Source organism: Topomyia yanbarensis, chromosome 3 (genome assembly GCF_030247195.1).
Source record: "Topomyia yanbarensis strain Yona2022 chromosome 3, ASM3024719v1, whole genome shotgun sequence".
Taxonomy (NCBI): domain Eukaryota; kingdom Metazoa; phylum Arthropoda; class Insecta; order Diptera; family Culicidae; genus Topomyia; species Topomyia yanbarensis.
This window is the reverse complement of record NC_080672.1, coordinates 310,800,964-310,819,231: the sequence shown is the minus strand read 5'-3', so window position 1 is coordinate 310,819,231 and position 18,268 is coordinate 310,800,964. Positions and strand designations below refer to the sequence as shown.

The 18,268-nt window shown below is 37.0% G+C and overlaps 1 protein-coding gene across 1 annotated transcript; it reads right to left on the bottom strand.

Annotated features, from left to right (window-relative positions):
• Positions 1 to 1,641: 1,641 nt before the first annotated feature.
• On the bottom strand, positions 1,642 to 15,196 carry LOC131688050 (uncharacterized protein K02A2.6-like). Its single transcript, XM_058972194.1, has 3 exons — positions 15,049 to 15,196; positions 2,165 to 2,613; positions 1,642 to 2,112 (listed from the first exon to the last, which is right to left on the bottom strand). The coding sequence occupies exons 1-3, from the start codon at positions 15,194 to 15,196 to the stop codon at positions 1,642 to 1,644; spliced, it is 1,068 nt and encodes a 355-aa protein (XP_058828177.1).
• Positions 15,197 to 18,268: the final 3,072 nt, after the last annotated feature.

Genomic DNA, 18,268 nt, shown 5'->3' with positions numbered 1-18,268 from the left:
AATAGGAGTCTCAAGCTTTCCAAAACACTTATATTTTTTCACTTTTATTTGTTGCTTTAATCCCGGTTTTTTCATTATAATGATTTTTGTTTTGAGAATGGCAAAACAACGAAATACCTTGCATCTCCTTTCTACAAAGAACAAAGAATCAACTTCAGCTCTCAAAATGAATGGTTCAGAATAGCTGTTCCACGAATATATACGATAGTCAGAAAGTCTTAATAGCTCCGGGTTCCCCTATACTGCGAGTAGAAGCAATGGTTGCGGAGTGGTAAGGTGGCGAGGCGGCGGTGCAGCGGTAATATGGCGATTGCGGCAAATCAGCAAACTGCCTCAGCTTGTCCAGATTACTATTAGATGTTGTGGTCCTGCCTGGCGTGCGAATAAAATACTCTCTTTCGGTAAGCGAACACGGTGATTGGCTAACAAGTCCGGACGGTCCTGCACGTGGAATTTCGCGTGAAACTTAACGCGGAATTAACGCAAAGTTTCACTAAGGAAATCAAATTGTGTTCAACATCAACGACTAACTTTGGAATACTACGTCATTTTCCTTTCACCAAATTTCAATTATTCGGAACCACCCTTATCAAATCGTAACTAAAAACTACCCTAAGTAATTAAATAGTAAATTCACATACAAAGTATCTGCACTATAAATTGAACGGCAATTGAAAAACATATCGATTTTACGCCTTAATCGCCTTCCAATCGAACATGTAAATTAGAACAAAAAAAAAAATCTTCAAAATGAAAAGCTTTAACGTGGAAACTTTTTTTAAACCATTCAGTATGATTTCAACCGTTTGTATGTTAATGCGTTGCGTTGCGTTGCGAAGCACGGTGCTATTCGTAGATTCCATACTAACGATTATCATGTTGCCTATAGGTAGTTCAACTCATCTTGCTTGTAAGATAAATGATCGGGAATGAACTTTATCTCTTTCGAGTTAAGTAAACCAATAACATGAGAATCGTTACTGCCGGCCACTACCATCTTCACCGATACTTAGGATAGGGTAGGAAATGTTGATGTAAGACCTATTTAAGGAAGGCCACCGACTCAGCGACGCTTCCATAGGTATTACGGAGTTGGATTAAAGGACTGGTATAGGTCTAGGATTCGCCACAAGCAGGCAATGGTCGCATTAATATATTCGAAATTAATATATTTTTATGCGGTGGGATGGTTAGTCTCGGAGTGCACGTATACTCAGAGGAAAGAGATATTTAGCTATGTTTTTCTTGTGTTTAAACTCTGAATGGCCGGCCATCGAGAGTGGTAGTCCCTAAACTGCTGCAATTTGAACTCCAAAACAGCCGGCCGTTGAAGTATTGCTACAACTCTAAGCTAGTCTGATTTTTTTCGAAATTATCTAGTGTTAATTGTGAAGTGAAGTAACAAAGTGAAATTAGGGCTTGAAGAGCTGGTCAACGGGTTTTGGAACCTTCTCTGGAGTTTTAAGTGAAGAAGCTGCACCACGTATGTGTTTTGTGAATCAGTGCTAATCAATGTATGGGGATGCCTATCAGTTTTGGTGTGATTGCACGGGTGTGGAGAATTACTACTCCCGAGGATTCTTGGTAACGCTTTGTCATTGGCGTTTGTCGGAGGGAAAAAGATGGGCTATCGACGGACGATCAACTCGCGGAACTGTTCGGATCTGGAAACACCAGTGAGCAATGTAGTTCGTCAGCAGTAATGGTGATTGAAAAATCTTTCGAGAGCGGTCGAACGATCTTTGACACGCAGGAGACGAGATATGACCGAAGCGTCGATATGTCATGCGGCGGCGGCATGCTAATGATAGAAGCGATTTTGTCCGGATCCGGTCTAATGCCGTTGCCATCAAGTACTTGTCCTATGTATTTCATCTGTTGCCTTCCAAAGTTGCAATTTTCGATGCTAACAGTAAACCCGTGCTCTCTCAGACGTTCTAGTACAAGATAAATATTTCGCTTGTGATCTTCTTCTGACCGACCACCTACGTGGATGTCATCCAAGTAACCAACTGTGCAGTCGATACCAGCTAGCATTGTACCCATCAACTGTTGAAATGAACCCGGGGCTGGTTTTATTGCCTGGTGACAACCGGGTAAACTGGAATAAACCTTTGTGGGTGTTGATGGTGAGGAGTGGTTGGATAGCCTCATCGACAACAACCTGCAGATAGGCATCGGACAAATCAATGTGGCTGAATATTCGATAATTGGCCATTTTGGCGAATATAACCTCTGGTAACGGTAACGGATATTGAGTTGGTTCGAGACCGTTGTTGTGACCTGTTGAAAAATCGGCCCAGATTCGAACAGATCCATTCGGCTTCCGAACAACGACGATAGGGGCAGCCCAATCTGCAAAATCAACATGCTTTATGATGCTCAAACTTTGAAGATGGCTGAGTTCATCCTCCACTACGCTTTTGATGCTGTATGCAACCGGTCGCTTTGGCCTAAACACCAGCACCAGCTGAACCACAGTCTTCGGTGTAAACACCTCGGGGAAACGTACTTGAAGTGGTGCTACGTTTTGTGGCTGCTGGCTCCTGATTTGATTGCAGAACGGAATGATCGGGTGGTTACACAGTTCGAACAAATCCAACCAGTCAATGTCTAAAATGTACAGATTGACATTAGGATTAGCTACGAAACACTTACACTGTAGCTCAGAAGATAGTTTTAGAGGTTCTCCTGACGATGCTTTGACATTGCACTCCGCTGTTTTCGGTTTTGAGTCGGCCAAGCTTGATCCTCGATTGATGTGAAATGAAGGAAATGTCTGACCCTGTGTCCAAGGTTACTGTTTTTGCTGTTGTTTCTCGCTTTTTCCTCTTCTGCTCTCTGATGGTCGTGGTGCTCGTAAAGCCTTTTCTAGTCTAGTCTATACATACAAAACCAATACATGTAGGGATCTTGGAAAATTGCAGATGCTCGCCTGCAATGTTTCTTGTCAATATTAATGATTATGGTGCATATACTATGTGACACAATTATTAAAGCGGCCAGGCCAACTGTGCAGCGTACAGAATGAAGATGATTCAAAAATATACGGCAATTTAATTATTCATTTAATGAAGAATTTATTCAACGAACCATTTTGAACCTTGAATAAGGAAGAAACGTGGACAACCGTACCGACCGTTTCAATTTGATGGGGATTTAATAAATCGTTGGTAGTGACTTGGTTAAGAGGGTCAATATCACTCCTTTGGTTCCTGGGATGGGACAGAGGTATTTAGCCCTGCCCTGGCTCATTAGCATAGGTTATAGCGCCTTTACTCGCTTGGTGTCGTGGTGCTCATAGAGCCTTTTGAAGGAAAACACGAGCAGTACCCTTCCTTGTGTCCATGCTTGCCACATTCATAGCACCTGTGATCCCGAAACCGGCAGTCCTTGTTGTAATGTATACCCCCGCACGACCAGCAGGGTGTCCTGGGCTGTTCTCGATTGGTGCTACTGCTTCCCGAAAATTGACTTTGATGTTTGGGCTGGATGTGTTTGTGTGCGACTATGTTCACTGCAGACGATAGATTTTTAAGTCCTGTTTTAGGTTAACCAAATTGTTGCACTGTTCTACCACTTGCTGGAGTGTCAATTCTGCCGCTTCATTGAGCTTGTTGATAAGGTCGATTTGAGACCACAGACATAAATCAGGCACTTGAACTGTTCTTCTATCAATTCTGACAGCTTAAAATCGACGCAAGCTTTATTGACTTTACATAAATAAGCAAGTTAACCCATTATATCCCAGGGGTTTTGAAAAGTGAGCCAAATGCAGTGATATCTTCAATTCCATTAAAAAATGTATCAAAGATTATGGGAAAAATAAAATCGCCGCTTAAAATGGTTTTGAAAATGAAAATATTTCGTGCAAAAAATTTCGTACGATTACATAAAAACAAGTTGTTTCACATATTTCTTCGGATTTTCTGATAGACAACACTTCTTTTATACCTGTGGGAACGTTTTGTCACACAATGGAATTATTAGAACGAATTCCAACAATAAATTCTAACTAAATGTATTGCTTACTTTTCAGCTGCCATTTGCCCGTACTATGAACGGTTCAAAAATGTAAATAAAATTACAAAAAATGGCAGCAGTCTTTTTTAACAATGAAATATGAGGTGTAAAGATCCCGTTAGTGCAATAATAAAGCAGTTAGATGCCAAAATTCTACAGTAAATACTCGTTAAACGATGGATAGTTCTGCGTATGAAATCTCATACGCTAGGATATAATGGGTTAATCATCACTGTCCTCTTTGATTGTTTGGAGACAGTTGTACCATCTGCGAAAAACAGACACCGTAACACCGAACAGACTTTAATTTTTCGACGGTTTCTTTAAACGAAAATTCTCGAGAAAGCATTGGCAAAATGAAGCTATTATAGCGCTCGTGATCCGGTGGCCTCAGTTTTCTCAGTAGAAGTCTCGATTTCAACCGTTTGTATGTTAATCCCCATTAAGTATGATTCTCACGTTAAAAAGTCTCCCTCTCTCCCCATCCCCATTTGAGTAAAGAACCTATTAGAGTGAATACCGAATTAGCCAAGACTATTGATGACATTTGGTCCTTGGACTGCATACGACTGGGTGGGTGTCCAAAAGTTTTGGACGCTAGCTATTCTCAGGGTTACTCCCTCCCTACTTATTATGAAAATGCACGGTAAATAAACTACCAATAAAAGAAGAATTTTTACAATACAAAATCTTTGTTTCTCACAAAAAATGTGATTTATCCACCAGTTATTCAAATGTTCAAATCCATTTTTATTTAATCGTTATATAATCTAATGGGCTGCAGTTTTTTTCCCTTTAGATTGCCAAACATTTGTTTGGTATCAGTCGAAATGCACAGTTGTAAACCATATTCTCAACACCAATCTCTGTCAGAGATTCTCGTATCCTACAGGCAGGGAAAAAATGGTCAAGTTCAAGAAAATCAACAAATCACGAAAAAAATAGATCGTCAGTCACTGCCATAGTTGTTGACTTGTTTGTTTTGCTGCTGTTTCGTAACGATTTTTTTTTCTTGGCACACTTTCACAACCAATTATTTCACGAAAACAAATTCACCAATCTGCCGACCAGCTGGTACCTTTCCGGCCCAGCTGAACACGAAATTTTTCTCTGTCAGCAGAGTCAAGGCAACTTGCCACGTTTTGCATCGGATACCAAACGTTAGGGGGAAGAAAATCTGATCTTTGAACAAACGCAAATAATTTTGGCGAATTTACGTGCTAATTTCCACATCGAATTGATCCGTCTGTTCGGACGTGAGAATGTTTGATTGACCTTGAACTCAAGTGGTTCTTTTCGGGCAATGTGTCATGCACGTATGTACCTACATTTGATGGTCAGGTTCATTCTCCCCGACCGGGTGAACTCTCTGACCGGGCAGTAACCAAGGATATGCAACACAAATAAACTACATAAACTTAATTAATTGCCCAGTGGCTATTCTGTGCGACGAGCGTGTGTTTATGCTCGGCCTTGAGTCAATTGTGTGCAGATGCTTAGAATAGCCGATAGACTTCCTTCATGTTTACTTTCTCGAGCCAAGAGTATCAATGAGAGCGTCCTACAACCTTGCAGAGAGATTGAACATTCAGTTTCCCGAATACTTGCTTTAGCATGACAATACTTGATAGATAGGAAAAGCTAATCAATCCAATTCAACATATTGTTCATTATTATGAAGCTATTGTTTTTAGCAGCCTCGAAACGAGGGTTGATGAACAAAGACTGAATTTACTATAACTTTTTGCTATTATTTTTAGATTCGGAACTGAATCGCCCAACTAGTCAGATTATTAGGTTTTGAATCATTTCATTCTCACTTCATTTTTCCATACGATTCACGGGTGTCAAGATATTTGCATATTTAGACTGTCCGGCTCTTATGCCGTATATTGTTGTGCATGCCCGTTGCTGGAGTGAACGTGCTGGGTCTCGGTTTAAATTGTGTCGAAGAGGCTGGCATCCTTTATGAAGTTTAGGAAAATTTTCTCCCTAACTGGATCGTACGTCGTGAATTGAAGGTGAGATGTCGTGCCTTATCCGGAGGTACAGGAGCTCCAAGCAGTGGGAGAGATGTTCCACTGCTTTTAGGGTCCCGCATGTGATACAGGTGGGGCTGGTACGTTGGATAATGTATGCGCGTGCGAAATTGTAGTAGCCGGTCTTCCCATTTGATGGGAAGTCCCACAATTTTCTTCAGGCGTCTCCGGTACGCCCGCCAATGACCAATGAAGATGTTGTTGAGGATATCTGCGAAATGCCGGATGATGTCCTCGGCTGGCACTTCCTTGGTGAGGGTTCTTCTGGCTCTGCGACCGTACTGTATCTAAACTGTATATATATGTGTCTTCGGCAATGTTGTTCTGGTGACCAAAACCTACGAGATGGTATGCGAAATAGTAAGATAATCTGCCATTAAGTGGCGCTAGTGTACATGCCATTTTTGGTCTACTGTATCTCGAATTCCTGATTTGTTAGCAGGACGGTGTCTTCGATATAGTTTTACAAGAGATAAAAACCTACAAAGTGATACACTGAATACCTTAGGATTCTGCAACTTGGTAGCGCTAGTGAACATGCATATTCATGATTTCTGAGTTTTACGACTTTCAAATCTTAATTTCTCTGCGTACATATCCAAAATCATGAATGAAAAATTTAGTTTAGTTGAGTAAGAGGAACGTCATCTGACAATTTAGAGAACCTATTTTCGGAATATGATCAATTTATTATTTATTCACCATTTTCGGTTTTGGTTCGAAGAAAAAAGAGAACAACAACCCTCCAAAAAGGCAGCAAACTAAGATATAATAGGTAGAAAAAATAGATGCTCAAGTTAACTAGCGCCTCCTAGTGGAAGAATCCCATACTATTCGATATACCACCTCAATGTTTTTGATCCCGTGAGCAACTTTGCCGAATACACTGACTCGCTAAAAAGTCAGGAAATTGAGATACATTAGGTTAAAAAATTGACATGCTCACTAGCGCTACCTAATGGTAGTTTTCTGAAGGAGCCGTTATAGCACCTTATAGGTTTTGATTTGCTTAGAAACTTCGTCGAATATACTGACTTTTACAGTTTCTGCTGCTCAGTTCCGCCACTTCTCGCAACTCGAAACCAAAAGAAAACAAAGTGCATTTGACAAGTAGTGAGAGCAGACTTGCCTGAACTTCGATCGAAATGAATTCATTTCCCATGGTTGTCAGAATCACATTTTGTACACTGTATTCAACATATGTCGTAGTATACATGGGGGTGTGGGAATTATTGCCTTTCTCATATAAAGAAAGGCTATGCAAACACTCCCAAAAACGATTTTTCAACCGAGGCCCAGAGGGCCGAGTGTCATATCTCATTCGATTTAATTCGTCGAGATCGCAAAATGTCTGTGTGTGTATGTATGTGTGTATGTATGTGTGTGTCAAATAAATTCACTAAATTTACTCAAAGATGGCTGAACCGATTTGCACAAACTCAGTTTCAAATTAACGGTATAACGCTTCCATAAAACGCTATTGAATTTTTAGTTGATCGGATTTCCGGTTCCGGAGTTACGGGTTGAAGAGCGTGGTCACACTGAAAATTCCCATATAAACTGGTAACCCTATGATTTCCGAATGATGTAATATATATTCAAATACGTTCAACATTGCTTGGATTTGCGGGTCTAGATCACTAATGACCAATTAAAGTAATTTTGACCACATTGGTCACCTATGACGGATCTTGATGCCCACTGGGAACTCATCAAGTTCCCGAGCTAATGTCACACCTATTTTCCAGCAAACCCTTAACCGATGTTTACAAGCGCTGATTTCAAATGAAATATATAATACTCCCATTGACTGCTATTAAATTTAATTCATTTCTGACTTTTGGTTCCGGAGTTACAGGTTGGTTATTGCGGTCTCAAAGGAATTTCTCATATAAACCGGTACAATCGTTATACCTCATAGATTTAAAATCTATTGAAATGAACATCAAATTACTTCGATTCGCAGGCCTAGATTACTGATGGCGAAGCTAAAATTATTGGAATGTATTGTACACTATCGATAATTTCGGAAGTCCCGGGGTTCCGGGCAAATTCCAGATCTAAAGCCACTTCGGTGACGACTGATCCAAATTTCACTAACCTAGTCTCAAATGGAAGGTATAATTTTTTGTTTGTTTCAAGTGTGTCAGTACCGACATGTTGCTTATCAGGTTCGTGACAGTCGTGCACTTATATATGCTCATCAAGTGTAATAATAATGAAATAGACATTTCCACAATGTTATTGAACATAACCAGCCATTAAAGCATAGTTTGGATAAATGAGAAAGGCACAATTGCATCACTACACAGTGGTCAAAATGAGCAATTTTATGCCTTTAATTATTTTGCGGCTAAACCATAAGGTTTTGAGTTTTGGTGACTTAGGACAAGTTTTTGGAGTTATTAAGACAGATTTTCAGAAGTAGAAGACCATGTTCCAAAATGAAATGTAAAGACATTTTTGAAATGTAACTTTTTACTGAAAGGAGATACAGTTTGAGTCTTCAACAAAGTTGCAGACAATGTTATTTTAGTAATTTAAGTGAAGATACTAACTCTCTATCTACAGCCGTTTCGTTGTTATGAAAAATTTTCCAATGAACCCCATAAAAATCAGTTTATTTAAAATAACTTTTGTCGTATTCATTTCTCTAGAACAATGTTCTCTGCAATGTTTTAGATACTGTAAAATGCCACAACTTTGTTGAACATTTTAAGACGCTATGATGCTTATATAAAGAGTTAGAGATGTTTCTTTGATTAAAATGTCATATTTCTTAGCCAGTTTTCTAAAAAAGTTGCAAAAATATGCAAATGAAATAATGTTATCTTGAAAGTACTAACAATCTACTACAAAATCCTAAAGGAGTGGTTATTATCTGTTAGTATCTAAGAATGTTATAAAAGAATGAAACAGCGAGCTTTTGAGTTTTTTCTTCAGCGCTATCTGGCTTCATTATATTCACCCATTTTTAATGTACTGTATTCAAAATTATTTCAGTTATTAGAATCACTTAACGAGTTATTGTAAAAGTAATACCATAATTTAACAAAAATCTCTCGTAGTTCCATTGGAAATTGTGTGAAGAAGTACTGTACAAAATTTTGAAATAATTGGTCCAGTAGATTCTGAGTTATGATGCACACCTATTTCCTTAAAGTCTCCTCCACAGATTCACTCTCAATTATTTTCAATATTTTGCCACGAAAATTAGAGAAATTAAGTTCAAATGTTGCATTATTATATGGAAATTGACTAACGCTTTTGTGTATCATCAAAATCTATTAAAAGCAATTTTCACCGAATGAACCTAATCTTGTCCTCCCCTCGTCGGTATTTACATGAATATTTGCCTGGTATATTGTAAACCCTGTGTAATTGCAAAATTGAAATAAAGCAACTACGATATTCATTGTTCACCGGATGCTTCTATTCTATTTCTATATATTGCTGACAATAAATTTTATGTTAGGCATTCCAGTATGCTTTCAGTATTTCAAGCTTTTTCGTGTAGCCGAGTATTAGCGATTTTGTTTGTCGTCGAAATTGATAAACGTAAGTTGTTGCAGTTTTCGAGTAAAACCGAGGACGATCCAAATAAAAATTTACATAACAACGCAGACAGCAGTCCATCGAAAGAGTATAAGATAACTAGATCATCAAGATTCTATTGTAGACCTTTGCTACTTTCCCATTATTTAAGATTGAATAGAATATAAACGCCATTAGAACTCAAATACTCGCCGTTTCATTTGTACGCAATTCTCGGATATCAACGGATACCAACCATTCCTTCGTGACTTTGCAGTAGATTGATAGTACTTTCAAGATAATATAATATCACCAGCATGTTTTTGCAACTTTTTTAGAAAACTGGCTAAGAAATATGACATTTTAATCAAAGAAACATCTCTAACTCTTTATATAAGCATCGTAGCGTCTTAAAATGTTCAACAAAGTTGTGGCATTTTACAGTATCTAAAACATTGCAGAGAACATTGTTGTAGAGAAATGAATACGACAAAAGTTATTTCCAAAAAACGAATTATTAAAAGATGCTAACGAAAACTTCTCATAACAACGAATCGGCTGTAGAGAGAGAATTAGTATCTTCTGTTTAATTACTTAAAATAACATTCTCGACAACTTTGCTGAAGACTCAAACCGCCTATCTCCTTTCAGTAATAAGTTATATTTCAGAAATTCCTTTACACTTCATTTTGGAACATGACCGTCTACTTCAAAAAATCCGCCTTAATAACTGAAATCACCAAAACTCAAAACCCTATAGTTTAGCCACAAAATAATTAAAGGCATGAATTTGCTCATTTTGACCACTGCACACTAGGTGGATTAAAACAGGTTTTTTTTTAAATTTTACTTACTGTTTGTATTTATGAAACGACAGAAAAACGAAAAATTCCATCAGACTGTTGACATAGATTACATTGGAATGCTAAGAAGGATTCTATCAGAATCTTGAAAAATATTTAAATATATTCCTGGGAATGATTTTATTAGAATTCCTTACAGGATTCCGACAGAATCTGGAGAAGTATATTATCAGTATTATAAAAGGGTACATACTAGAAACAAACTTTAGGGTGACCGAACCTAATCAAATTTCTCTGATCAGAGGAAACTTTCAAAAGGAGTTAAAGCTTCACGTTATTCATGAGCCATCGACCCGTCGTCGAACTTGCAATCCATTCGTTTGTTCGGTTAAGGTTCGATTGAGTGATAGCAAAGTAGCACAGCATGGTAATTTTTGGATAAGTAAAACATAGTAACATAACATTGTATCGGTTCATTCAAACAAATAGTAGTGAGCCACATTGCGAGATGAATCTTTTGCAAAATATATCGCTAATCTCTCTTATATCGTTGCTGTTGTGCTATCTTATGACAAGCGCCATTTAGCACATTTCGATAAAAACGATTTTTAAAGTATGAGATTGAATATCTTGAAACTTATAAATGGAACAAACAATTCAAAGAAGACAATTGACGCTTCTATCTATTCTATATTAATCTCTCAAATATACGAAGATCCGTTGACTATGTTGCGAGTTTTTACTATAGGGGAAGATGGGGTAAAACGCACCCCCGGGGCAAAATGCACCCCTTGCTTATATCGAAAACTACTGAAAATTTATAGAAAAAGGTAACACCAGTCGGAAGTCCGCCAAAGTAAACATACTTTGTCAAAGTTTGATAACCGTACATCAATAGCAGCTCTAGAAATAAACAAAAGACAATAACGTGCTCTTCTCATGTCATTATCGTGGCTCGTGCAACAAGGATTTTCAGCTCTTATAAATGCAATTTGTACTATGATATCAGTGCATTCCAGTTCTATTTATGCCGTTGTTTATTATTCTGTCGCACTATATATGAAAAATCTACTAAAAAAAATCACTTTTTGCTAAATTTATATCTCTGCTCCATCGGGGGCAAAATGCCCTCTTCTTTGATTCGGCTGATTTTTTAATCGAAAACAGAAAAATTGTTCTGAAAACCTACTAATTGCATAACCTAAGGCTATTTAATGGCACACTTTTGTGAAATCTCGTTAGAAAACAAAACTACTTGCTTGTTCACCGAGCATTCTGCCACGTTGTTGCGGTGCATTCTGCCCTGTTGTTGTGGTGCACTTTACCCCCGAACAGGTGCGTTTTGCCCCGCTTATTTTTCGAAAGGCAAATTTGAATGATTTTGAATAATCGAATATTTTTCATGTTCTTGATTAGTTTTCAAAGTGTTATGATTGTGATTACAGAGGAAAATGTTGGCAAAACGATATCATTAATTAAATTCTCCCGATTTATGTTCTATAGCTGAGTTATGAACATATTTCCTTAGGGGGTGCGTTTTACCCCATCTTCCCCTAAATGTAAACAAAAGTCGCACTCACACGTGTCATAGGTGTGTATTGATGACAAAATTTGTATGGCGTGTCATAATCGTGCATGGAAAATTTTCCATAGAAAAAATATCATGAATTCGATCGAGAACCGATAAATGTGCCTAAATAACAAATGTACACGAACGGAGATTCGAATAATATCTTAAAGAGGAGTGAAAATACTTCATAATAAATATAAAAACTCATTTATAAATGTTTCACACTTCATGAATAAAAATCAATAAAAATCAAAACGGTGAATCCGACTTTCAACTGTAAAAAAACCGCCAGGCGAGTTACGCCTCTGCATTTCTAAGGTAGTGTAAACGGGCGAAATTGACAGCATCATTGTTTACAAGGTTCGTAAACAGAATCGCCCTAAACAAAAACCAAATGCTTGTTACGCTCCGGGGGAATAACAAATTTTCCCTCGGGCGAGCAACCACATTTGATATTGTTTTCTGGCGACACTGCAGAGCGAAATTGAGAGTCGTCAAAACAAGAGGGCGACACGAAAATGGCTTAACCCTTAAAGGCGCAAAACAATTTTTTTCAAATTTTCTGAAAATTGTCTCACAGTTTTAATACGTCACTATGATAATTTTGAGATGGTTTTCTTAATGTTGTTTTAAAACAACATTGCGCATTTAGGGGTTAATCAACATTTCATAACAACACTCGGCGAAATATTTTTTTCCTTCAATTTTATCAATGAAAACGTTATTATATAAAACATTTTAGTTATGCTTCCGAAAACTGGTATTGTTTTAAAGTGTTTCAACACATTTGAAAGCGCAGTATGCAAACACTGTTAAAATACGATTTAATTTTCTGAAGCGAATTTTCAAAGCTATTTTTCTCGATTCGATATCATTGCGACTTCTTTGGTCGATTCATGATCGAATTATTAATTTTTATGCATATCTTTGGCTTCATTTGGTCTATAAACAATCGATGAGATGCATTTTGAAGGAAATGAGTCAGGGAATCTAGAAAAAATAGGTATTTTTGGTTACAGTGTTGCCAAATATGCTATATTTCCAGTTAAAAACTTAAACTGCATTTTTCTCACAATTCATGCATTTTTGTTTTGAAAATGATTATGCCATCGTGTTCCTTAGATGGTTTCACACATAAAAACATCTTATACATGAAGATAACTTGAGCCAATCCTACGACACAGTCATTTGAAGCAAAAACTTAAAAATTTCTCAGCACGTTTTTCGCTATATCTCAGTAACCAAGTAGAATGTCAAAATTCTGAAAACGCCACTTTGCAGAGATTTTTTAAGCAAGTAATGTGGCAACAGTGACGGATATGACTACGGTAAAGAATATGTTTTCGTCCTGTTTGTATTATAGCCCTACTTATTTGAAGCCGTTAGTGTGAGTAGCGTCTGTCATCTTTGTTCAACACATTAGCTCAAATGGCAGTGCGACAAATGGGGCATACGATTAGATTTTTTGTTGCACTCAAACAGAAGTATTTAATTATTCTCAAAATAGTTTTGTTATTAAATTTATTCTTAAGAACGCAGCAAAGATGCTGATGCCATATTATACGCATTTAATCGATTGTAGGCCGCGTAATTAATAAACTGGTGCTGCACTTGTCCTAAAAGGGACAAAATTACTTGTTTACCCTACCATGAAGCCGAACATTTGAATAACTAGTATGTAATGGCGTATCTAGTAATAAACCTAACAGTGCGTTGTATCGCTAGGACGCACGCGCGGTGAAAGTGAAAATAATAATCAAAACATGTTTTGGTTGCTCGTGATCGACGAATTCCGCTCGATGCGAAAATGTGGCAGGCGGAAAATGTTACGATAAACAACCAACGCATCCACGGACAACAGCCAACGGAGATCAGTTGGTGGCATAATAAACATACGACTTTTGGTAGAGCAGCTACGGTAATGACGATCGTTTTCTATAATGTTGGTACGTGGCGTACCAATCTGTGAATGGTGGAAAGCATCCCGCTCGCTTCAATGACGAAATAAACAACAGAACTTGTTGTTTGTGTTTTGTGAAAGACAACCGACAGCAAACCGGGTCATGCGAAATCTGAATCAGCACCACGCATTTCGCTTGCTTTCGCGGATAGAATATCAACAAAGTAGTTACTATTTTTGGTAGGAAGAGAGGTAGTAAATTAATCCTAAGGAAAATATGCGCCGATTATTTCGGGATCATGCGGTATTATTCAGGGCGTGGATCTTGCACCATATTAAAATTCTTAGCTGTTCCATTGAGACCTGTCCGGATTATATTTTGAGTTGAAAATATGATGTGCTAACCATCGGTGTACACTCATTCATTTATTTTTTGAGCAGAAAACATGTGGACTTGCAAAACAAGTATATCACCGATGACGCAGAAAGCCCAGTAAATGAAAGAATTTTTTCTGCTGGTACAGTATGTGGACAAACACTCGATACTGCAAGAGGTTCATTCGGCAAAATTAAATAGTATAAAATGATGCCATTGACTAGTCTGACATAGTGTTTGTCAAGACTTACTGTATATGCACTTACTTGTTCACAACAATCTTGGAAATCAGTGCGCAATGTATAATTTATACTACTTTATAATATCATAAAGGATGCGGTTTTTTTTTAATTTTTGACTGTCATTTAAATTAATAATTTCAGTACATAGTAAGTTTGGCCTTTCAATGCCTATCTTTGCAAACGACATATCTCGATTTTTGGACTACAGCGTGGCTTTTTCTTGTTACTTTTGAGAAATAGATCCCATCATCGTACGACAACTAAAAATGTATATCTATTGAAAATAGTGCTTCGTAAGAAATTTGTTTGCTCATAATTCTTCACCACACTGTACTTGTCAAACGTGAGCTATACAATGGAGCCAAAACAATGAGTAATTCGTATTTGCGCTTCAGAAAGTGTAAAAAATAGGTAAACTGCTTCTTGACAGTGTAACACACCCGGTTGGAACAGAAACTAATTATATTTCGATGTGCTTCCGGTGCAAACAAATAATTTTGCAATGTCTATTTAAAACTTGCTTGTTAGAGTTGTTGGCAAGCATGGGAAAAAATCCCATACCGTTGTCCAACACGTGTTTAGGCAAGCATGAGGGGCTCACGCTGCTAGAAGTTAAGAACTGATCAACTCTAGGCTTAACATTCTCCCTCGTTGATTTATCTTCTTTTTGCGATGAGTTCGATGCAAGCAACTTGTTCAGGTTCGTCATTGCGTCACCAACCTCATGGTCATGTTTGTTTTGCGCTTTGGACCAGTTCCCTTTCAAAGCAGCACTGTATGAACCGCTTTGATTTACTCGAAGTTTCTCATTAACTGACCGACAAATTTGCATTGTGCCATATTTAATCAAATTAGTCAGCTTTAAGTTTTTTTAAATCCAAATATTTTGTTTGAGGGGGGGGGGGATTTTAACCCCAACCCCCCCCATGGCTACGCCACTGCTCTTGTGCGTACTAGCCATGCAAGCATACAAATTCTCGGAAAGGATAGGTGGCAAGGTACTCTTTATCAATTCTACCACTAAACAACTTCGAGCATTCCTTAAGATCCCCCCCACCATATTAACACTGCCCAAGTAGCACGTCGCAACTAGTTTTATTTGTATAAGTCCAAACTTTGTTGCAACGAAAGAACAATAAAGTTATTTTTGTTGCACTGGTTGAACATAGAGAACATCACGGTTATTTAATAACATCTTTTGTCAATAGTCATTTATGTTGCCAGCTAGAACATGTTCATTAACCCATTATATCCTAGCGTATGAAATTTCACACGCAGAACTATCCATCGTTCAACGCGTATTTACTGCAGAATTTTGGTAGTTAACTGCTTTATTATTGCACTAATGGGATCATTACACCTCATATTTCATTGTGAAACAAGACAACTGCCATTTTTTATAATTTTGTTTACATTTTTGAACCGTGTATAATTGGGGCAAATGGCGGCTGAAAAGTAAGCAATATTGGAATTCGCGCCAATAATTCCATTATGTGACAAAACGTTCCTACAGGTAGGGTTCGTCGCGGTGCGGATGTGGGCGGTAAATGGATTGTCCGCACCGCAACCGCAAACAAATAATAAAACCGCACCGCTTACCCCAACCGCACTTTATTTGCCGCACCGCACCGCGCGGTAATGCGGTACCCGACCAGGAGAAAATAACTGGGCAATAACCCGAGCATACTATTTTTTGGTATTCATACCAAAACTTGGTATTAATTGATTATTATACCTCATTGAGGTATTAAGCAGGTATTGAAGAAACATTTTTCAATACCTGCTTAATACCTCAATGAAGTATAATACTTTATTTTAGTATTATTTGTGTATTCCAGTGAATTTTACAAATACCAAATCAATACCTTATTGAATACATCTATAGAGTGAATTTTGTTACTGGAAGATTTAAAAATGTTTTATTATTATTCAGGTATTATAATAACTCGTTTTATTATCAAATAGTTATTTGTAGAACATATCTGTATTATTTTTTTGTGGTATTTTACCTCTTATGTAGAGCTCATTAATACCATATTGTGGTAAACAGTCGTTGGTATTGATACCTAAATTTAGTATTCCGCAGTTATTTTCTTCTGCTCGGGTAAATGCGGTAAAATTTTTATATTTTTAAAAATAGTGTTGAAAAATTGTACATTTGTGTAACCATATATAATAAAATGTTATTTTTATTCACACGAAATTTAACTTTAAGAGACTCCTCAGAATGTAATGTTTATGAAAAAAATCAACTTTTGCATTTTCTATTAATAAAATTCCGTACATTTTAAGGCAAACATTATACATTCAAAAACGTTCTACTGCAGTAATAGGAAAACTTTTATTTTAGCAACCATTCAGTTAATTGAAAAACGTGGAATAAAAATGTAAAAAGAAACGAAGTTGCATATTTTTTTCTTAAAATTTTCATATTTCCAATGTTTTTGACATATGAAAATGAAATGGATGATTTTCGCATTTACGTAGTAAACCACCTTTCATTCTTAAAGGAATTTCACAAAAAATAATTTAAAGTCGAAATACCAGTACTTCTATATAGTAGCGCATGTATTCCAATACAGTGAAATAAAAACATTGTATTTCATCAATAAGAACGACGCCATATTTGACAAAAAAAATTCTCTATGCATTACATCAAATCAGGAGTCCGGTCTCAACCAGTACAGAATTATGGAACATTAGAAAAACTGCAAAAATGTATGATTGTACATACAGCAGAAATGATTTTTAAAAATAGGGGGTTTTACGGACAAAATATCCCAAAACTCTAACTTCCGCATTCTTCAAGAAACAGATGCATTCTCATTCAAAAACTAAGATTGCTCCCTTTAAAAATGTATGAAGTGTAATTTTCTAAAGGCTAGTTCGAAAGTTCCAGCATTTAATGTATTTTCCTCTAATATTTTCCCAAAGAGCCAATGGCAAAAACTTGAACGGGAGTCAAACTATGTGGTATTTGGCAAAAAAATTTACAAAATAGTCTTAACTGAAAAATATTAGGACTTAATTTGGTAGAAAATAATAGTAAATTTGAATGGAAGTACGCGAAAAATAGTTATATAGCATATTTTTTGAGAAAGAGTCCAATTAAATTGACTGCAGAAAAATTCACATTGAAATTACTCAGCAATCAAAGAAGATAGAAACACAATGTTGATGAACGAATAATAGAATAATCATCCTAATTTGGACCCCTCCTTATTTTGGACGCATTTGTATCCTTTACTGCCAATTACTCCAAATTCGTTTGGTTTGATGTGGATAATTATATTCTTTAGGTTGTGTTTAAGTCCCAGCATAATTAGTTCATCTCTAATTCCTTTAAAATAATCAAAATTCACAGTTGAAAATTGATATCGAAAACGATTCATAATTCCACGATTTCCAACAGGAATCGGTAGAAGTGATATATATTTCGATTTCTTCTCCAATTATTAGCAAGTTAATGGAAATTATGCCAATTCAAAGTTTTTTTTATGTTGCTTTATTGTAGGGTGAAAAGTAAAACTCGAACGTTCTGACAGAGGAGTTTTCCTAACAATGCCATTGCTAATCATTTTCTAAGGAAATAAATCTAGTTGCGTCCTTCTCAAATGGTTAAAGTCCTAGTTTTGAACCACTTTTTAATGCAAATGTGAGACTTTATCAATTATTTTTACGCGGTGCGGTTGCGGTAAAAGCTCTTTCCCGCACCGCATCTGCGGGAAAAAGTGTCTCACCGCACCGCAGATTTTGCGGTGCGGGTACGGGAAATACCGCG